This window comes from Glycine max, chromosome 12 (genome assembly GCF_000004515.6).
Source record: "Glycine max cultivar Williams 82 chromosome 12, Glycine_max_v4.0, whole genome shotgun sequence".
In the NCBI taxonomy this organism is placed as follows: domain Eukaryota; kingdom Viridiplantae; phylum Streptophyta; class Magnoliopsida; order Fabales; family Fabaceae; genus Glycine; species Glycine max.
This window is the reverse complement of record NC_038248.2, coordinates 22766812-22790671: the sequence shown is the minus strand read 5'-3', so window position 1 is coordinate 22790671 and position 23860 is coordinate 22766812. Positions and strand designations below refer to the sequence as shown.

The 23860-nt window shown below is 33.7% G+C and overlaps 1 protein-coding gene across 2 annotated transcripts; it reads left to right on the top strand.

Moving 5' to 3' along the window:
• Positions 1-19154: 19154 nt before the first annotated feature.
• LOC100790781 (probable purine permease 5) lies at positions 19155-22268 on the top strand. 2 transcript variants are annotated; one of them, XM_006592535.3, is made up of 3 exons: positions 19155-19429; positions 20237-20306; positions 20941-22268. In XM_006592535.3, exon 3 carries the CDS (start codon positions 20946-20948, stop codon positions 22002-22004), a length of 1059 nt encoding a protein of 352 aa, XP_006592598.1. In that variant the 5' UTR covers positions 19155-19429; positions 20237-20306; positions 20941-20945; the 3' UTR covers positions 22005-22268. The 2 variants fall into 2 exon arrangements, with proteins under 2 accessions (XP_006592598.1, XP_003541140.1); XM_003541092.4 differs by lacking the exon at positions 20237-20306 and having other exon boundaries at positions 19158-19429.
• The last annotated feature ends 1592 nt before the right edge of the window (positions 22269-23860 follow it).

Here is a 23860-nt window from a genome sequence, read left to right as displayed (position 1 = left end):
CGTACCCTCCTTTGGAGAGGAAATCAAACCTACGTAGTTCTTTCTTAAGCGTGAATCAAGCGATTCTTTTTACTTGAAAGGTGATCATTTTAAGGCATTGGACCTTAAAATTGATCCATTTTACTTGGTAAGAAACTGAAATGATAAACTTTCAAAATCCTATTTTTTGTGGACGAGCTTGACTAGGCGAGTTGATTTTAGCCTTAGTTTCGCTTTAGTTATTAGTCAATTCAATTAAGAATGAGAAATCCCAAAGAGAAAACGTCCGATTGATTTTTCGTTTTATTTTACAGAAAGGCATTTTTTGATTATTATATTATTATTTTACCTCTTTTTTGATTTCCAACGTGGTTACGGCACGACCGAACGGTCAAAATTCATTTTAACCGAAATTAACGGATGATACAATTCAAACGATCGGTGAAAATTTATTTTATTTTTATATTAGGCGAGAAATGACTTAAATAAATGGCTTAAGCACGTCAAAAGGGGGTATAAAAAGCAAATGAAAACGAGAATAAAAATACATGAAACAAAATGTGGACCACCACGGGTACATAGAATGAATTGAAAAGCTCGGTTTGAGGTACTTACCCATTGAAGATTGAAGAAAACGAAGAACGAACGATGAATATTTGAAGAACGATCGAGAATCTTCGCATAATTACTCACGGAAACGTTACGGAAGCGCCTCGACTTGGATTTTCTTCACGGAAACAATTTTCCTCAACAAATTTAAGAGAATACGAGATGCTAAGAAGGCTGAACCCTTTTCTTCTTCACTCATCCCCCTATTTATAGCAAAATAGGGGAGGAGCTTGCCACCCAGCTCGCCCAGGCGAGCAAGGTTGCTTCCTCCAGAAGCAACAGCTTTCTGGAGGAAGGATCTGGAAGGCCCAAGTGGGGCAGATTGCTATTTGTACCCCCTTTTTTACTAAATGCACCCCCCTTCTATTTTTTTGGTAATTTTTTTTTCGTAACGTTACGAAACCTTACGAATTTCGTAACGATACTTATTTTCCTTCCGCAAGGTTACGAATCCTTACGGAATATATATTTACTCTTTTTTAGCTTTCGAAGAAGTTACGGAAACTCACGGATTACGCAAAAACACCTTTTTTCGATTTCCGCCACATCACGGAATTTCACGGATTGCGCTAGCCTGCTTCCTTTTGATTTCTGACACGTCTCGGGACTTCATTTATTGTGCAACAAAGGACGCCAAGTATCTCAAAGCGGCTAACCAAAGGTTGCATGTCAACAAGTAATAATCCCTGGACGAAATTAGGGTATGACAATTCCCAACACTTGTACGGAGAAGGAACAATACCAGCGCTGAGTGTACGGTATTTAAAATTTAAGTGAAGAGCATTTTTGCCACTTCACTTAAATTACTAAATGCACCAGCAATAATGTTGAGTGCACATAGCAACACCCTTTCTCAACCGGTAATTAAAAAAGAAAACTAACATAAAATTTAAAATTGCTATTCAAAACATAATTTCATCTTTTTGAAATAATAATAATAATAATAATAATAATAATAATAATAATAATAATAATAATAATGCAAACTTGTATTTAAAATACAACTTGATATATTCCTGTAATTAATTCAATAACTAACCATTTTGATAAATTAAAAAAAAATCCCCAATTTGATACAAAATCCCATAATGTTCTTCCCTTGTCCTAAAGTCTATCTTAAGAATGTCCTCATTTATGTATTTACAATTTTTTTGTCAATATGAATAGTATGATGAAAATTCAATTGTATTAAATGGGTAATATATCCATGCATATTTTTATATTTCCTTATTTAATATATATATATATATATATATATGTATGTATGTATATATATATTGTAAAATAATACTTACTAAAATTATTGAATTTTATTTATATTTCTAAAAAAATTTAAAATACCAAAGACATGAAATATATAGATGAAATAAATAAATAAAAAATAAATCAAATAGTAAACTAAAGAATATTTTTTTTAAAAAAAAAAGTTATATATCTGACATTTTGTCTTGTAATTAAGATGGTGTTTGCGCAAGTAAAGTATGTTTTTCACCTAGTGAAATAATTTATGAACTGTTAGATTTTTTTACATTTTGAATCAATGAATCGGATTCTTTTTCCTTTATTTATTTATTTATTTCTTTACCAAGTAACCCTTCAATTCTTCATTTCTCTCTCTTCTTCTTCCTTTCCCGTTCTCTACTCCCTTTGCTTCACAAGCTTTGCCTCCCCAAAGATAACTCTTCATCGTCTTCGACCAACAAATATAAAAAAAGAAAGTATTAAAAATCCAAAAAACTCAGGGCGAGGTGTAGAGAAATGAAATCAAGAATTGAAGTGAATATAATCATACCAAGAACTTTGAGCGAACGGAATCCATTCAAGAATCAAGAAGCACAATCAAAGAAATGCAAGTAAAAATTGCAATTAAGAAGTGAACGAAATTGCAGGTCCAGAAATTTAAAAAAAAAAAAAAAACAGTTCCAGAGTCAAGGAAAATAGTGAAAAATCTAGATACGCACGTCAAAGACGAAACAAATGTCATGTTTTATCTTTTATCTTTTATTCTATTTCCAAATTGTACCCCCTTTAGAGTGAGTGAGAGCTAGGGAGAGAGTAAAATATTGGGGAAGAGCATGAAGATTACAACGGGGACGGGGTCAAAATTTGTAAAGTTTCTATCCCTTTGGGTTCTTTATGTCTTTTTATGTGATTTTTCGCTTTTCAATGCTTATGGTTAGTTAAATCCCTAAACTAGGATTGTGATGTAGAATGTGCTTGTGAACCCCAGATGCTCTATTTTAATTGAATTTCTATTTTATTTAGTCAAGGAAAATAATACGCATGTCAAAGATCACACAAAATGTCATGTTTTATCCTTTATCTTTTATTCTATTTTCAAATTGTACCCCTCTAGAGTGAGTTAGAGCTAGAGAGAGAGAGCAACAAATTGGAGAAGAGGGTGAAGATTACAACAGGGAACGGGCTCAAATTTTGTGATCTCTATCCCTTTGGTTTCTTTGTCTTTTTATGTGATTTTATGATTTCCAATGCTTATGGTTAGTTAAATCCCTAAGCTAAGATTGTGATGTAGAATGTGCTTGTGAACCCCAAATGCTCTATTTTAATTGAATTCCTATTTTGTTCGGTCAATTGAATTATTCCATTATTATTATTTCTTGTTTAGAATTGGCCAAATCTAAACTTGTTTGAATCAATTAATTGTCAATGATCAATATTGTGATTAATTAGTAGACCTATGGAATACTTGGGTTTAGAAGAACATGAACAATTGTGTTTGCTAAAGTTCTAATTAGATCAAGTAATTATTAGTAATCCTCTTTGTGTTTTACACTTTTTCCTAATTTCAATCCTACATGAATAACTAGGTAGTTAATTAGAGAAAAGATGATTAATAGTTTATTACCAATATCTATTAATTAAATTAAGAAGAACAATTAGCAATTGAAGAATAATTTAGGGTTCAATTGAAATAGAAATTGGGACAAAATAAAAGGTGCATTGAAAATCACAATCTTAGGTCTCTTTCTCCATTATAACTCCCATCAATTTTGCTTATTCATAAATTTCTATTTACCTTTACAATTAATTGTCAAAACCCATTCTCAATTGTGATTCACTTGGACTGTACTAAATTTGTTATTTGGGTACCATCACTTGTAACATCCCAATTTTCGTAAACTAGATTAAAAATGATTGTTATTTATAAATAAATAGAGTTTAAAATAAATGATGAGATTTTATAAATAAATAAATAAGGAGATATAATTATTAATTAAAATAATGACTTGAGAGAAAATAAAAAGGGTATTTTATTTATTTGTTTGATAGAGAATAAAATAAAGTTTGTTTTTATAAAATAATAAATAAATAAATAGAGTAAAAAATCGGTCGTAAATGCCCCTAGCTATAAATAACAACATGCTAGGTCAGTTTTCAGACTGACTCCTCAGCCTCCTCTCCATCACAATGTTGTTTCTTCTCTCTTCTCCCAAAACCCTCTCTTTTTCCCGCAGACCACCTAACCTGTCTCAGAAAAATGATGATCTCGGACTCGTTCACCGTTGGATCGTCGTGAAATTTGAGCACCACGTTTGCATCCCAATTACGAGAATTCTAACCATTGGGAATTTCGATATTGTGTCTGAGCTAAGAGAAATACCCCTCGCATTGTAGCATTTTCCTTTCCCGCAGAAACCCAGAGCTGTCTCGGTAAAACTACGATCTCGGTTTCGTTAACCGTTGGATTTTTATGAAATTTGGATATGTTGTTAGAAATTAAATTTCCCACGCTTCCACCGTTGGGATTTGCGAGATAATATTTGTGGAGGGACAAAAATAAATCGCATGGTGACAGTACAAGTGGAGGCTTCAATCCCTTCTCTGTCTCTTTGACGTTTAGGAATTCTATCGGAGCAGCTAGAGGAAAAAAATTGGAGGAATCTCAGAGAACCGCGAGAGATGCTGCTATCGCTGGCTGAAGACACGTGAGTCCGCTTAGAGATAAGGAATGAGTTATTTACAATTGGGAATTAGTGAGAATATGTGTAGGGATCCTTAGAGATATCAATTGGAATGAGTTTTGGGATGTTTTTGCAATTTTCATTTTATCCTTATAATTATTACAGTGAATTATATATGTTTGACAGACCAATTGTTGTGGAATTGATATGCTATTGTGTTGAGCGTGAACCCTATAAATCGAGTACTTTTTCTAATTAATATGAATTGTTGAAATAAAGGAGAAATTTAGAGAGAGATATTGATTTTGTATTTTCTATTTTTCTTGCTGTTTAAGTTTTTATATATAATTTAAAAAGTTAATATCATAATTGAAATTGACCAAAGTGTTTATATAATTATTTAGAATTTGTGCATTGAAAGCTTACTTCATAATTTGTGATTCAATATGATGTATGCTAGCTTATATATATATAGAGGTTGTTATTTATATTAATAATTTATGTAAATAATATTGTAGAGTGTTATAGTATGATTCCAAAAATTATTAAGTGTTGGAGTTTGAGAATATTATGGTTAAATTTGATGAACATGTGTATGTTGTACCTTATGAATATCATTAGGAATGTTATGAGATGGTTGATGTGATGTTATGAGATGTTAAAGTGTGGACATGATATTCGATTGTAAATAAATGAATGTGTTTAACACTTGATGTTACATTAATTATATCGTGAGCTATGAATTATACAATAACCCGACCAGTGTTTATGCGCAGTGTTAAAGAGAAAGTGTAGGTTCCTAGTTAGGAACCAGTGTTAAATTGTAGCGCAATTGTGTTAAACATGTTTGAAACATGAGTGTGAGGTCGTGGTATTGTATAATTCATGAGCAGTGCTTATAAATGAAATATGTGATGAATTGTGGAATAATATGTTGCCTTGAGATTATAATATTGTTATTGAGATTGAGTAAAAGTGTAAAGTAGAACAGGTGTTGAATTGTGAGATACGTGAAAACATGTGATGGTGGATTGTGACATTATGAGATGTGAAATTGTGAATGAGTTTTGGTTGTGAATAAATGTGTGATTAATTATTGATGTGACATTATTTGTGTTGTAAGCTGTGAATTGTACAATAACTCGACCAGTGTTATCTTGAGAAAAGTGTAAATGCGCAGTGTTAAAGAGAAAGTGTAGGTTTCCTATTTAGGAATCAGTGTTAAATTGTAGCGCAATATGTTGTACGTGTTTAAGACACGAGTGTGAGGTCGTGGGTATTGTATAATTCACTAGCAGTGTCTGTGTGCTAGAATAATTTTAGGGGTTGGACCTGAATCAGGAGGGAGAGGCCCTGACGGACTCTTCGGAGTGTAGGCCTTGGGGGTCATCGGGTTTGAGTGCTCCTTTAAGCCTATGCTGATCCCATATGGTTGGAGCATTCTCGCAAAACATCGTGACCCTGACTGGTCTCCCTATGATTTTACTTAGTGAGAGTGACCTGGCAAACCCATTGTGTGGTGTGTCATGTTATGTACTCCTAAGCGCCCCAGGGTGGTTTTTCACTGACATGGTACCACATTGCATGTAGGCTTGAGTCTTAGCATAATTGTCTCATGCGCTTGCTAATTGTTTATTATGAAATTGAGGTGTTATTATGTCTTGATCAGAGCGTGTGATTCTTGTGTAATGTGATTGATGAATGAAAAGTGAACTTTGAATGACAAAGTGGTGGAATTACGTGAATTACATGTAAGTAAGTTTTATTTGGTTTATATGATATGTATATCTAGTTGTCTTGTTTCTCTATTAGTTAGGAATGTGATAACTCACTCCCAGTTTGCTGTTTGTGTTTGGATCCTGTGATGATCTTGAACTTTGTGTTCGGGGGAGCAGATGACTAGGTGAACTGCTTTAAGGAATATTATGTTGAAAGACGTCGGGACACAACGCTCTGATAAGATGTGACATTGGGATATAAGTTTTTATGTTAATTTTATGATGTTAGTCTATTTTATTTCACCTCACTGATTTAACAAAATATTTTTGTAAATTTGACGGCCTTATTTTGAGCCGAATATATTTTTAATGAGTTTATTTGGTAATTGAAATGAATGTGAACCTTTTACCCATTTGATTTTTGTTTACCAATATATTTTATTTATTTATATATATGTCGGGATAGAGGGTGTCACATCACTAGTCTCTAGGGTATGATATCCAAACTTTAGGTTCATTGTTACTATTGCATAGTGTGCACTTTCCCGTAAAGGTAATCGCCACAGTGAAGAGGTGGTGCTTACGATGATAGTAAGGTCGCTCCCCTGTCAATGTGACGGAAACCATGATAGGTGAAACAATCTTAAAGAACCTTTGCAAGGAATATAAGACCCAATGACTATAGCCAAAACTAAAAGAGTTAAAGAGGCTTTGCAAGGCTTGGTCATGGATGTGCAAGCAAAAGAAGGTGCAACTGCATTTGAGCACAATCTAAATATTATCACATTCTTACAACTTGAAGATAAATTCAGCCCAACTTAAGATTGTCACATATGAGGGTTTGAGCTTCTTTGGGTTGGTTTCTTAGTTTTGGGTTGAAGAATAAATTAAGACTCAATTTTTCTATTTTTCCTTAATTTTCATATTTTATTTTTAGGTAATAAGTTCAACTGACTCTTGATATCCTTTGGTAAGTTTTTATATTCCTTAGACTTCCCAAGCTATTATAGTGGTTAGTGAGATTTTATTTCTAGTATAAATTTAATGGAAGTGAGAATTTAATTCTTAGTGGGAATTAATTTCTAGTGAGATGTTTAGAGGGAAGCCTAGTCAAAAATAATAAGGAAAACTTTGTATCTTTGAGGCAGATTGAGTTTCAATGAAATCTGAGTTTTCTCCTTTTTGTGAGAGCTCCTCTTAATTCTTAGGAAAAAAATTGAATCCGATCTTATTAAGACAACTTGTGGCGTCAACCTATGACTTATCACTCACCATCTCATCTTTTCTTGAGTGTGGCATCACTATCCTTTCCCAAAAGTTAACTAAAACTCATTCCTAAATTCTGAATTCTTCAAGGTGATCCGTCCCATCTCCATGTTCGTATCACCATGACGATCATTGACAACGATATAAAGTTTTCATCTTTTATGTTGTATTTGTCTTGATTCTTCCAAATGGATTTCTGGTTCTTTTTTTTTTTTTTTTTGTGTGGACATATTTAGATCTATGTTTTTTGTGATTGTATGATCCCGATTTTTGAGTTGTGGGGTTTGGTTGTGTTGGTGAGGATTCAACCTAGACAATTTGTGTATGTGCAATCCTAATATAAGTGTTCAAAAGTTGTGCTTTGACATGGTGAGGGAACAAGGACTAGTTGTGTTTGGGAGTAAGGAGGGAGTGAAGAAATGGTGTCTGAACAAGGTGCAGTGCATCATAGGTGACAATGGTGACAAAGGAGAGAAAAAAAGGAAAAAAATCCCAATCATCTAATTTAAAAGTAATATATCAGGTGATTGGTGTCAGACACCGACATGGACACCGGACACGACACGAATATGGACATGTGGACACCTGTAATGTTGAAAATGTAAGACACACAACTATATATATATATATATATATATATATATATATATATATATATATATAATTAAATAAAATAAAATTACATAAAATTAAATATGAGCGATATACATAAAAGATCTAAATTGAAAATCAAGATTTATATATTCTTCATCATCTCAAAAGAACTTTTCCTATGATAATGAGTCACAAAAAATACTAAGAGACCTCATTATACAATTTGTACGCTTTGTTTCTTTACAAAAAAAAAATTATAAAGCAAGATGATGAATTAGCAACTTCAACTCTTCAAGAATTCCACAAACTAGCAATCATCATTGAAAAAGACACCCTCTAACTCTGGTTCATCTAAAGACAAACTACCAATTTCAAGAATACCACAATCATCAAGTGATCCAAAATCATCTCCAGCTACATCCCACATTTTTGTTTCCTCTTGATGATATTGTGGAGTATTCCTTGAGAGAAGTCATAGATTGCTATGAACAAATACTAAATCTTCAGCTCTATGTGGTTCCATCTTGTTTCTCTTTAAAGAATGGATAAATGAATATGTACTCCAATTCCTTTCACAACATGAAGATGAACAAGGTTTCACAAGTAGCTTAAGGGCAACCTTTTGAAGTATTGGAGCATTAACGCCATGAACTAGCCACCAAGCTTTTGGATCCATTTGACCTCTATCATTTAAAGAATCAAGATCATCAAAACCTTCTCTTCCATCTGAGAAGTTGGCAAACTCATATTCACTTTTCTCCTTACATCCACATCAAGAAAGAACCTCATGAAGCATTTTAATCTTTCACGAGTGAGTTCCATATCTTGATGTGGAGGAACTCGATTAGAATCTTCACTTAGCCATTCATGACTATAATATCTACAATTAAAAAGAAATATATACATGATTAAAATTTATGTAATTCTAAAAAAATGTAAGTAAAAAAGTATAGAGTTAATTACCTAGGATTTAAGGAATGAGCTAAATGTAGAAGCAAGCTTCATGATGAATCAAGATTGATTCAAAGAAGTTTTGATGATAACAAAGGTGATGAAAAAAAGCTCAAAGGTCAAGAACACTTCATGATAACAAAGATGATGATCTCAAGAATCAAAGATGAGTTCAAGATTGAATCAAGAACACTTCAAAGTTCAAAGAGGAAGTTTGATTTCAAGAATCAAGAATCAAGTTTCAAGATTCAAGTTCCAAGAATCAAGATCAAGATTCAAGACTCAAGAATCAAGAAAAGACTTAATCAAGATAAGTATTAAAAAGGTTTTTCAAAAACTGAGTAGCACATGAATTTTTCTCAAAACCTTTTACCAAAGAGTTTTTACTCTTTGGTAATCGATTACCAGTAGCAAAATGGTTTTCAAAAAGCTTTCAACTGAATTTACAACGTTCCAATTGATTTCAAAATGTTGTAATTGATTACAATGTTTTGGTAATCGATTACCAATGTGTTTGAACGTTGAAATTCAAATTCAAATGTGAAGAGTCACATCCTTTCACATAAAAGCTTAGTGTAATCGATTACACTGATTTGGTAATCGATTACCAGTGATAGTTTCTGAACAAAATCAAAAGATGTAACTCTTCAAATAGTTTTTGACTTTTTCAAATTGGTTTTATGTTTTTCTAAAGGTCATAACTCTTCTAATGGTTCTCTTGACCAGACATGAAGAGTCTATAAAAGCAAGACTTTGTTTTACATTTGAAAAATCTATCTTTTCCAATTCATTCTTTACACAAGCAATTTTTCCACATTGATTTCTGAGTCTCTTTGAACTTCTTCTTCTTCTTCCTTTTGCCAAAAGCTTTCCAAAGTTTTCTGGTTTTCCAAACCTTGAAAACTTGCGCTATTCATTCTTTTCATTCCCTTCTCCCTTTGCCAAAAAGAATTCGCCAAGCACTAACCACCTGAATTCTTTTTGTGTCTCTCTTCTCCCTTTTCCAAAAGAAAAAAGGACTAACCGCCTGAATTCTTTTGTGTCTCCCTTTTCCCTTGTCAAAGAATTCAAAACGACACAATCTGAGAATTCTTTTGATTCTTCCCTTTCCCATATACAAAAGATTTCAAATGACTTACCGCCTGAGAATTCTTTTGTATCCCCATTCAAAATGTTTCAAATGTTTAACCGCCTGAGAACTTTGTCATAACACATTGGAGGGTACATCCTTTGTGGTACAAGTAAAGGGTACATGTACTTGGGTTTGACTGAGAACAAGAGAGGGTACATCTCTTGTGGATCGGTTCTAGTGGAGGGTACATCCACTAGGTTGTTCAAAGAGAACAAGGGAGGGTACATTCCTTGTGGATCTTTGCTTGTAAAAGGATTTTTACAAGGATGAAAAGAAATCTCAAGGGCCGCAGGTCGCTTGGGGACTGGATGTAGGCACGGGTTGTTGTCGAACCAGTATAAAAACCCTTGTGTGTTTGTCTCCTTCTTCCCTACTCGTTTAATTTCCGTTGTGCATTTTAATTTCCGCTTTTACTTTTGGTTAAGTTTCTTTTCTACTCTTTATTTACTTAACAACATAGTAAAAGCCTTAGAAGAGTAATTTTTTAATTAGTAAAGGTTTAGGAATAATTAATTCACCCCCCCCCCCCCCCTTCTTAGTTATTCTGAGGCCACTTGATCCAATAAGTGGTATTTGAGCAGGTATCTTGTAGAAAGTTTAACCGCTTCAAGATTCATGGCCTCTTTAAATTCTTTGTTTTTCAAAAGTATTTTCAGGAATAGGTTATTTCAAGATCATGATGAAGACCGAGTCAACTTATGTCTCATGACAAAATTTGATGAGAACAACAAAGAAGATTCTGTAAGGAAGAAGTGGTATATCGACAGTGGATGTTCCAAGCATATGACGGGAGATGTATCCAAATTTACAACCATTTTCCCCAAGAAAAGTGGACACGTTACATATGGTGACAACAACAAAGGCAAAATTATTGGAGTCAGTAAAATAGGTACGAGTTCTTCTACTCCTATTGAAAATGTGTTGCTTGTAGAAGGATTGAAGCATAGCTTATTAAGTGTTAGTCAATTATGTGATAGAGGATATAAAGTATCTTTTGATTCTGAAAAATGTGTTATTAAGCATGAGCATGACAAAGATATTGAACATATAGGTTTTAGAGAAAATAATGTTTACATGATTGATTTAAAACAAAAATATGAAAATGATAGATGCTTTTTAAGTAAAGATTGTGATCCATGGTTATAGCATAAGAGAATTGCTCATATTAACATGGATCATCTAAATAGATTAATTTCAAAAGATCTAGTTATTAGCTTGCCTAAATTAAAATTTGAAAAAGATAAGTTATGTGATGCATGCCAAAAAGGTAAACAAACGAAAGTATCTTTTAAATCTAAAAATATTGTTTCCACCACTCAACCATTGCAATTATTACACATGGATTTGTTTGGACCATCTAGGGTCAGGTGTTTTGGAGGAAGTTACTATGCATTAGTAATTGTTGATGACTATTCTAGGTATACTTGGACTTTATTTCTTACTCATAAAAATGATGCATTTCATGCATTTAGAAGACTTGCCAAAGTCATTCAAAACAAAAAGAATCTCAAAATTATCTCCATCAGAAGTGATCATGGAGGTGAATTTGAAAACAATGAGTTTGAAATGTTTTGTGATGAATATGGCATAGAACACAACTTTTCTGCACCTAGGACACCCCAACAAAATGGATTAGTAGAAAGGAAAAATAAAGCCCTAGAAGAAATTGCTAGAACTCTTTTAAATGACACACCTCTTCCAAAATACTTTTGGGCAGAAGCGGTTAACACCACATGTTATATTATGAACAGAGCCTTAATCAGACCCATTCTCAAGAAAACCCCATATGAACTTTTCAACAATAGAAAACCAAACATTGCACATTTACTTGTTTTTGGATGTAAATGTTTTGTTCTAAACAATGGTAAAGAAAGCCTAGGAAAGTTTGATGCTAAGGCAGATGAGGGTATCTTCCTTGGGTATTCCTTACATAGTAAAGCATTTAGAATTTACAACAAAAGAACCATGACAATTGAGGAATCAATACATGTTACTTTTGATGAAACTAATATTACCTCCCCGAGAAAGGAGTTTCTTGATGATATTGTAGATACTTTGGAAGATACTCAAAATGAAGAAAGAAATCTGAAAAGAAAGAGAGATGATGAAGACAAGGATGATCAAGAGAACACAACACAAGAAAATGATAATATTCCCAAAGAATGGAAACTTCAAGAAATCATCCTCTTGATAACATCATCGGTGATATCTCAAAAGGGGTAACAACTAGACACTCTCTTAAAGATTTATGCAATAATATGGCATTTGTTTCATTAATAGAACCTAAAAACTTTAAGGAAGCTATTATAGATGACCATTGGATAGTAGCTATGCAAGAAGAATTAAATCAATTTGAAAGAAATGATGTATGGGAATTAGTAGAAAAACCTTCAGATTATCCAATCATAGGAACTAAGTGGGTATTTAGAAATAAATTGGATGAAAATGGTATAGTAATTAGGAATAAAGCTAGACTTGTAGCAAAAGGATATAATCAAGAAGAAGGTATAGACTATGAAGAAACTTTTGCACCTGTAGCTAGATTAGAAGCCATTAGGATGCTATTAGCATATGCATCTATTATGAATTTTAAACTATATCAAATGGATGTCAAGAGTGCTTTCTTAAATGGTCTAATTCAAGAGGAGGTATATGTGGAACAACCTCCTGGGTCTGAAGACTCACAAAAACTAGACCATGTCTATAGATTAAAGAAGGCACTTTATGGCTTAAAACAAGCACCTAGGGCTTGGTATGAAAGATTAAGTAAATTCCTATTAGAAAAGAATTTCACTCGAGGGAAAGTAGATACCACCTTATTCATAAAAAAGAAGGATAATGATATCTTGTTGGTACAAATTTATATTGATGATATAATTTTTGGATCTACTAATGAATCTTTGTGCAAGGAGTTTTCTATTGATATGCAAAATGAATTTGAGATGTCCATGATGGGTGATTTAAATTATTTTCTTGGACTACAAATCAAACAAACAAATGATGGAATCTTCGTCAACCAAGCAAAGTATTGCAAAGAACTCATCAAAAGATTTGGAATGGAAAACTCAAAACACTTGGCTACTCCTATGAACACCAGCTGTTATCTTGACAAAGATGAATCCGGTCAACCTGTTGATCCAAAGCAATACAAAGGTATGATTGGATCTCTACTTTACTTATCTACAAGTAGGCCAGATATTATGTTTAGTGTATGCATGTGTGCAAGATTTCAATCAAATCCAAAGTTTTCACATTTAATGGCAGTAAAAAGAATCATAAGATATCTATTAGGAACCGTTAGTTTAGAATTATGGTACCCTAAGAATTCTTTATGCAACCTAGTAGGATACTCAGATTCGGATGAAGCAAAAAAAAAAACAGATAGGAAAAGTACTAGTGGTACATGTCAATTCATAGGGTCTGCACTTGTTTCTTGGAATAGCAAGAAACAAAATAATGTAGCATTATCCACAGCAGAAGCAGAATATATTTCTGCTGGTAGTTGTTGTGCACAGATTCTGTGGATGAAGCAACAACTATCTAATTATGGAATAGTATTAGATCATATTCCCATAAAATATGATAACACAAGTGCCATAAACATATCTAAAAATCCAGTTCTTCACTCTAGAACCAAGCATATAGAAATTAGGCATCATTTTATTAGAGATCGTGTTCTAAAAGGTGATGTTGTTTTAGAAATTGTAGATACTAAAAATCAACTTGCAGACATTTTTACAAAACCACTAAGTAAAGATACATTCTACAACATTAGAAGAGAATTAGGACTGCTAGATGTCAGTGACTTATCCAAATAATCTATATTATCATGATATTTGAACAATTTACTATTTCTTTATTTGCATGGTATGTTTGAACAAATATTAACTATGTTATTTGACAATGTGGTTTTTATATATTTGATCTATTCATGGTTCTTGCTTCATGATTTGGTTTATATTTTTCCATGAATGTTGTATGGATGCTTAGTTGTATTTGTATGTTTCAAACATGTTACGCACTTTGACTTTTTGTTGATGCCAAAGGGGGAGAGAAATAGTGATTAAATCAAGAACTCACATGAGTAATCAACTTAATTTTAAGAGAAGCATAAATTCAAAAACAATGGGGGATAATGGAAATTTATGTGAGTGATCGACTAGGAAAAAGTGTGTGTGTGTGTGTGTGTATGTGTTTCTTGATTTCAGAAGTTGTCATCATCAAAAAGGGGGAGATTGCAGAAGCAAGCTTCATGATGAATCAAGATTGATTCAAAGAAGTTTTGATGATAACAAAGGTGATGAAAAAAAGCTCAAAGGTCAAGAACACTTAATGATAACAAAGATGATGATCTCAAGAATCAAAGATGAGTTCAAGATTGAATCAAGAACACTTCAAAGTTCAAAGAGGAAGTTTGATTTCAAGAATCAAGAATCAAGTTTCAAGATTCAAGTTCCAAGAATCAAGATCAAGATTCAAGACTCAAGAATCAAGAAAAGACTTAATCAAGATAAGTATTACAAAGTTTTTTCAAAAACTGAGTAGCACATGAATTTTTCTCAAAACCTTTTACCAAAGAGTTTTTACTCTCTGGTAATCGATTACCAGATTATTGTAATCGATTACCAGTAGCAAAATGGTTTTCAAAAAGCTTTCAACTGAATTTACAACGTTCCAATTGATTTCAAAATGTTGTAATTGATTACAATGTTTTGGTAATCGATTACCAATGTGTTTGAACGTTGAAATTCAAATTCAAATGTGAAGAGTCACATCCTTTCACATAAAAGCTTAGTGTAATCGATTACACTGATTTGGTAATCGATTACCAGTGATAGTTTCTGAACAAAATCAAAAGATGTAACTCTTCAAATAGTTTTTGACTTTTTCAAATTGGTTTTATGTTTTTCTAAAGGTCATAACTCTTCTAATGGTTCTCTTGACCAGACATGAAGAGTCTATAAAAGCAAGGATTTGTTTTGCATTTGAAAAATCTATCTTTTCCAATTCATTCTTTACACAAGCAATTTTTCCACATTGATTTCTGAGTCTCTTTGAACTTCTTCTTCTTCTTCCTTTTGCCAAAAGCTTTCCAAAGTTTTCTGTTTTTCCAAACCTTGAAAACTTGTACTATTCATTCTTTTCATTCCCTTCTCCCTTTGTCAAAAAGAATTCGCCAAGGACTAACCACCTGAATTCTTTTTGTGTCTCTCTTCTCCCTTTTCCAAAAGAACAAAGGACTAACCGCTTGAATTCTTTTGTGTCTCCCTTCTCCCTTGTCAAAGAATTCAAAACGACACAGTCTGAGAATTCTTTTGATTCTTCCCTTTCCCATATACAAAAGATTTCAAAGGACTAACCGCCTGAGAATTCTTTTGTATCCCCATTCACAAAGTTTCAAAGGTTTAACCGCCTGAGAACTTTGTCTTAACACATTGGAGGGTACATCCTTTGTGGTACAAGTAGAGGGTACATCTACTCTGGTTTGACTGAGAACAAGAGAGGGTACATCTCTTGTGGATCAGTTCTAGTGGAGGGTACATCCATTAGGTTGTTCAAAGAGAACAAGGGACGGTACATCCCTTATGGATCTTTGCTTGTAAAAGGATTTTTACAAGGTTGAAAAGAAAACTCAAGGACCGCAGGTTACTTGGGGACTGAATGTAGGTACGGGTTGTTGCCGAACCAGTATAAAAACCCTTGTGTATTTGTCTCCTTCTTCCCTACTCTTTTAATTTCCATTGTGCATTTTAATTTCCGCTTTTACTTTTGGTTAAGTTTCTTTTCTACTCTTTATTTACTTAACAACATAGTAAAAGCTTTAGAAGAGTAATTTTTTAATTAGTAAAGGTTTAGGAATAATTAATTCAACCCCCCTTCTTAATTATTCTGAGGCCACTTGATCCAATTCTAAACAATGGAGAGGAGTGTTACTCTTAGTCCAACGGTCAATTAATATGGAGTGCACTACCTCATAAAAGGTTGATCCTTCACTCTCCTCCTTTCTCTCATATTGATATATTGCATTCTTCACCTTTTCAATCATTGAATCCCACATCTCATATACTAGATGGAGAGATGAAGCTTCCGTATCCGTTCTTCTAAGAACATCATAGATAGGGCTAGTGAAAGAAAAAATATAATCAACCTTATCCCACCATTTATCATCCAACAAAGTATCTTTCACAAATATAGCCTTTGCAACATCATCTTCCTTATAAGAAGACCATTGGTCACTAATGACCATTTCTTGGAGTCCTTTCTTCAATTGCTTGAATCTCTTGAGCATTACAATAGTGGAGGCAAATCTTGTTGGAGCAATGGATAGCAATTTCAATGAATTGAAAATTGATAGTCTCATAGAGTCACTCATGACAAAGTTTTTCACAAACATTGCATCATCCGCAATTTGGGTGATCCAAGAACATTCTTCATAAGCAACATTGTTTTTTTTTTTTTGTATTCTTGGCCGCACATATGTTCTTCAAAGCAAGATTTAATGTATGGACAACACATGGAGTCCAATAGATGGAAGGAAACTCAACCTCAATTATTAAACCTGCTGCTTTACAAACGACTGCATTATCCATCACTATTTGCACAACATTTGAGTGCCTAACCTCCATAATTACCTCCCTCATATGTTTGGCAATGAAATCCTTGTCTTTGATCTCATTTGAACAATCGATGGCCTTTAAAAACATAGGTCCACTCTCCATGACAACCATGAAATTAATAAGAGATCTTCTTTGCGGGTCACTCCATCCATCACTAACAATGCTCACACCCTTCTGGCTCCGTGCATTTTTAATTGGTTGTAACAAATTCTCCACATGTCTTCTCTCATTTTGAAGTAATGTTGTCCTTAATTTATTATAACTTGGAGGTTGGTAACCACTGATCTGATTGTTGGCAGCATAGGCAAATGCCTTCCTATAATGAGGATTTCTAGCTAAATGAAAAGGCAGCCCCAAAGAGTAAAACATTCTAGCAATTTCATGATCAAGTGTCTCTCTAGCTTGCAAATTGAAGGCATTTTCTACAGTTGATGTCTTTCTCTTTTTTGGATCAACACCAAGAGTGTTTGTATCCATTTGGTGTTGAGTAAAAAAATTTGTTTTTTATAAAGAAAGAGAAAAAGCCAGCGGATAAAATAAAGAAACAGCCAGCGGATAACAAAGAAAGAAAGAGAAATTTTATTTTTACAATAAAATAAAGAATAAATGGTGTTGGGGTACATGTAGTTGGCGGATAACAATTAACAACACAAAGAAAGAGCCAATGGATAACAACACAAAGAAAGATAAAGAGAGAGAATGTGTAAAAAGTTTAAAGGCATTTGAACAAATGTGGAACCACACTAAACACGAAAAAAACAGAGGTGAAGGACCTAAGGCACATCAACCCTTCAAAGGCAACGAGAAAAACCAGAGAAGAAATAGGGAGCAAGGGCCTACCTGCATGGGGAAGGAAACAAAGGTGACGCGTGCAGTAATGGAGGCGCTTGCGGGAACAACAAGGAGAAAACGTAGAAGAGTTGTTCTTTTGGTAAGCATTTTTTAAAATAAATAATAAAAATACCTAAGGCTTGTTGAGTCGCGTTGCGCGTGTCTACTTGGAGGGTCGCGTCCAACCGCGCTTGTCCTACTGTTCAACCGTGTCCGGTGACGGTGGAAGCAACGAACACCGCGTCGCACCGGAGTCGTACCCGCATGCATGTCTGGTGCGAGTCCAACGCGGGACACGTCGGTGAAGTGCCGCGTCCGTACTTCTTAGGTTTTCATCTTTTATGTTGTATTTGTCTTGATTCTTCCAAATGGATTTCCGGTTCATTTTTTGTGTGTGTGTGGACATATTTAGATCTATGTTTTTTGTGATTGTATGATCCCGGTTTTTGAGTTGTGGGGTTTGGTTGTGTTGGTGAGGATTCAACCTAGACAATTTGTGTATGTGCAATCCTAATATAAGTGTTCAAAAGTTACGCTTTGACATGGTTAGGGAACAAGGACTAGTTGTGTTTGGGAGTAAGGAGGGAGTGAAGAAATGGTGTCTGAACAAGGTGAGGTGAGCGCGTCATAGGCGACAATGGTGATAAAGGAGAGAAAAAAAGGAAAAAAAATTCCGATCATCTAATTTAAAAGTAATATATCAAGTGATTGGTGTCACTATCGTATCGTGCGAAATGAGTTTTGCTCTAGCAAGTTGATACCATCCAGAAAAAAAAATTTATATACTCTCGGTCTTTATAAGCATGTCATATTATTGATTAGATGATCACAAATTGAATTCACTCCTGGGTTTTATTTTTTCAAATGTTTTTTTTAAAATTTGGATACATGATGGAATCTATAAAGGAAATAATTCAAAGTTTATTAGTTTAATCGAAGTTTAATCATGATTTAATTGTGGGAATTAGTTATAATTAAATGAAATTATTTTAATATTTTTTTTCTTTTGAAAATCCATGTTGGGTGCTCCTCCGCAGCTTAGGCATTTTAAGATTCACACAGTCATAGTCCAGTGTGGCTGACAAGCTTTCATGACTCATGTGGCGACAAGCTCAATTATCCCACAATTAACCACAATCATATTAGATATCAATATAATTATACATTTTCGTACAGGCTCAATTATGAATGATCCCACAAACCAAAGAAACCAAACCACAATCTTTATTCGATATATAGTTTAAAATTCTTCTCACAAAAAAATATGGTTTAAAATAATTTTATTTTGTTATGTTTTCAATTATAACTTATTATATTAATAAATTTATTAAATTTTATAATAGCAATATTAAAAATCATATGAGCCATAATCTATCTAATTAAATGACACTCTAAACAGTTTATGTCATTATAACTAATTAACTCTAGTTATATGTTAGGTGGAGCCATCAAAGTGAACATAAAAAATTGATCTAATCGGTAATAAATACATTCATTCATTCATATAACGTAAGGACCTTAATTATTCATTTATATTATCGTTGTGAAAATTTTTAAGTATTATTTGAGGTTTGTGATCATGAACTGATAATCCAATTCACTTAAATTTTCATTTGAAAAAAAGAAGTTATATTTTAGGTGAACGATATTAAACGACTTAGATATTATAGAGTGGCCATTGCTAATTGATTGCGTCACTCTTTCACTGACGAACACAAGAATCACAAGTGTGAATCCCTTTCCCATATAGACCCCTTCATTCTCCCCAAGAGGCGACTGTCATGACATCTCTGCCACTTATTCAACCTGGTTCGTTGTCTCCAATCTCTTTGTTAATTTCACTTTTTTTTTGTTTACCAACAGTCACTTGAAAAGTTCTTTTTTAATATTTTGTTCTTATTTTCACTTTTTTTTATGTTTTCTGCGTGATTTTGGAGAAATTACTGGTTTATGTAGGTTTTTTTCTTTTTCCTGTAATTCTTTTTCTCTGAAATATAGTTAATTTTCATAACATTTTTTTTAACAATTGATGTTGTTGAAAACGAGAAATCAGTCAAATTATTTAATTGGGCTGAATGGGAAGCTGTAATTATGAATTAGAACTTGAACGTGGGTGTGGAAACTTAGAAATAATATGCAGATGCATGAATGAGTTCCTGTTGTTGCATTATAAGAGGCTTCATTTTCAAAGTAGGATGAAAATTGGTGGACATCTTCACTCTAGTTGACACTTACACAGATAAAGCGAGAAAGAGAAGAGAGAAAATATAACTGATAAGTAATATGATGCGATAAGAAGAAAGTCGAAAGAAATTATAATTGTGAATAAAGTGTTTGGAAGAAAGGACAAAACTTAGATACAGTTCCTTGATTGTACTTATGTTGGAGTTGCTTTCTGATCAGAATTGTAGTTTTACTTCAATAATCCGCATAATAAAGACATGTAAAGGGTTACAAAGATTACCAAGATAAAACTCTAATTCTAATTAGAGAGCAACACCAATAACACTTAAAGAACTATCTCACCTTTAGGTTTAAGTTTTGTCCTTGGGAAAATGGAGTATTCACAAATCACTGCCCTACAAACTATCTCACCTTTTGTTTTTTTTCCTTTAGCCATATTACGGGTTGTTATTGGGACATGAATGCACATTCTCTACGCTATTCCTACTCACCCTAACAATCGGTATGCCCTGCTGGTTCACTTCTGATATATTCCTTATGAATATGACTTTGGATTTTCGTTCATTTTTAATTAGTACATGTTTGATAATCCCAGGAAGTTAAAAAATGTAGATTATAATTTTCTTTTAAGCTTTTACTCAGTGAAGTTTTTTGTTTACTACATCAAAGGGTCAGAAAAAAAAAATCTTCTGCTGATTTGGTTATGATGTAAAGGAGTGATGCTCAACAGGTTAAGGCTAAATAGTCCTGAGTGAGCAGGGAAACTGCACACAGCTGTTGGTTAATTGCTCAATGCTCAACAGTATTGGTCTGAACTATTGAATCTTAAATTATCTGATTTAGATATTCAACTAATTGTTTAATGAATGAAACTCTATGTCTGTCTGTAACTTAGAAAGAATTGCTTATTTCCAAAGTATGACAACTTTAAGCCACTGGTGGGAGCAATTAGGCAATGTTTGGTTTTCAGTTAGGTCCGATTGTAAACTGAGTTTGGCCTCAATTTTGCCTTGAAACTAAATTTGAAAATGAAGTAAAAGGAGAGTCATTTTTGCCAACTCAATTTGCAAAATGAAGTCCATTCAAACTTAAGTTAGCAAACTTTAACCACCGAGTTATTTTTTATGATATTGTAGAAAGTATGGAGGCAGAACCATCGATTCCCTCAGATTCACTCCGGGCCCAGATTTCCAAATTTTCTACCATGCTCACTGAAGCACACAAAAGAAAGCCAATCCATTATTGGATTCTTCTTGTTCTCAGCATCTTGGCAATGCTTGTGGCATTTCCTGCTTCCAGCATTCTGTCTCGTGTTTATTATGATAACGGTGGCCAGAGTAAGTGGATCATATCTTGGGTAGCAGTTGCTGGATGGCCCCTAACTGCCTTAATACTGTTTCCTGTATACTTTATCAGTAAAACCTTTCCTACTCCTCTGAACTTAAAACTGAGTCTGTCTTATATCGTTTTGGGTTTCCTAAGTGCTGCTGATAACCTCATGTATGCTTATGCCTATGCTTACCTCCCTGCATCCACTGCCTCACTTGTGGCATCATCATCCCTTGTGTTTTCGGCGCTCTTTGGATACTTTCTTGTGAAGAACAAAGTGAATGCTTCAATAGTGAATTCCGTTTTCGTCATAACCGCTGCATTGACCATCATTGCCCTGGACTCGAGTTCAGACAGATATCCCAGCATTAGTGACAGTGAATACATCATGGGATTTGTATGGGATGTTTTAGGATCTGCTTTCCATGGGCTTATTTTCGCTCTCTCAGAGCTCGTCTTTGTGAAGTTGCTCGGAAGAAGATCCTTTATCGTTGTTCTGGAGCAGCAAGTCATGGTTTCTCTATTTGCATTTCTGTTTACCACTGTAGGGATGATTGTGAGTGGTGATTTTCAAGGGATGGCACATGAGGCTACCACTTTCGAAGGTGGTAGAAGTGCTTATTATCTTGTTATCATTTGGGGTGCAATCACTTTTCAGCTGGGGGTTCTGGGGGGCACTGCTATAATTTTCTTGGGCTCTACTGTGCTAGCAGGTGTGCTTAATGCAGTAAGAACACCCATAACAAGCATTGCAGCTGTTATACTGCTAAAGGACCCTATGAGTGGTTTCAAGATCCTCTCCCTAGTGATCACCTTTTGGGGATTTGGCTCATATATTTATGGCAGTTCTATGGGTGAAAAATCATCATAAGGAAATGTGGCCACAGATTCCAGTTCTTAAGAGGTGATTGTTGTAAGGTATATGATTAAATCTCCGTACATAAAATATTGGGAATGTTGTTGGGTAAATCACAAATATGATTCTTTATATTAATGCTTTAAAGAATATAACTTTTTGTCAGAAATTGCACTTTGCCTGTCTTAATGGTTTGATGCAATACCTGTTGGATAACTTTATTTTATAGCACTTGATTTTAAGATAGAATGTAAAATGATATTAGTATCTAGGCTTAAATATTTTTTTCCACCATGTAATTTATTTCTTTTTTTTTAATTTTTGTCCTTGTATTTTTTTTCTCGCAAAATGTGTGTTTTGTTTTTTGTCCTTAAAGTGTTTTAAATAAAACTTTGATCAATAAAAAGATGCTTTGAACAATGAAAAAATCACTATCTAAAGTGGTTTAAGAACAACAAAAAAAACGCATGCTTTGTAAGGACTACAGCGAAAAAAAAATGCAAGACGAAAATGAAAAAAAAAACACTAAATTACATGAACCAAAAAAGTATTTAAACCTAGAATATATATAAGCCTATTTCTATTGTTTTTGTGGTTTGGGGAAGTCACAGGGGATCTCCATTGTTACTGCCTGAAGTACGATCTAACATTTTAAAATTTGTTTAGTTTAAGAAGAAAAAAAGCTATAGAGAAAATGTGTAGTAGTTAATGATTGGTCGATTTTGAAAATAACTTTCATTTTTAGAGAAAAGTAGCATACCTAACCTTGTCATGGAAAAGAACATTGTTGATAGGCCATTGCTTCAATGGACCACCTATCAAGGTGGTCTAGACAATAATTATCAATTGTTGGATTAATGTGTTATCATAGGTTTGTTACATTGAATCTTTCAACCTCCTCCCTACAAATTTCTTCGACCACCGTTCACTGTTGTCGATAGTGATTATTGGGCAACATTTCAAGACTCCTCTACAAATGACAACAACTACCACCTCCCCCTTCCCTTCTCCAACTGCTCCTCGTAGGTCATCAACCCCGTTGACTCCTTCACAGTGCAAACATACCAGATTGACTCCCATTGATGACTGCTACAACTTTCCTTCCTTCATTGTCATTGTTGCCACGAGTTTCTCCTTCATCATTAGTGGTGGGCGGTGGCTGCTACGACTCAACAAAAATGGTGGGTTGTGTCACGTCGTCATGGTGGACCATCGCAATGGTGCCACCACTACATGTTCCCCTTTCATTGTCATCTATTTATCTCTGTTTCCCCTTGATGTCCGCTTGTATGTCTCTCTCTCTCTCTCTCAAATGGATTTGGGCCAAGGTATGAACATAGGTCGAGGGATTAAGAACCAGGGAACTGCTTGGGGCACCCAGCATTTTTGCTGGTACACCCAACAGTTTTCAAAAATACCAAAAATGCTCTTATGGGTATTTTCGGTTATAAATAACATATTAGCTTTTTCATTTCTACAACGCCTTTTTTTTTTTTTCGTAAAACTGCACTCCCTTAGTGTAACTTGCTTTCGTTAGTGTCATTTTGTGAGTGTTTGTTGTCGCCGGTGTTGTATGTGCATTGTTTATGGATATACGGTGAAGTTTGGTGGTTTTAAATCGCCAGAGAAGAAGAGGTGCACATTAAAAAAATTCAAAACATACAGATTGTCAATTTATGTTTTGAATTTTTAAAAAAAAATTATAATTTTTTAGAATATTTTTATACATTTAATTTATTTACAAAATTTGATAATTAAACAAATATGATATTTAACTGAATGTTGTATCTAGATATTTATTACAGTAATTAATAGTTAAAAAAATTTAATATTTAATTGAATGATGTATTTGAATATTTATTACAGTGATT

Coding starts and splice junctions, on each gene's coding strand:
- LOC100790781 (XM_003541092.4), top strand. CDS start 19,402: ATGACATCTCTGCCACTTATTCAACCTG. Junction 19,430..20,940: donor TCTGCCACTTATTCAACCTG/GTTCGTTGTCTC, acceptor ATGATATTGTAG/AAAGTATGGAGGCAGAACCA.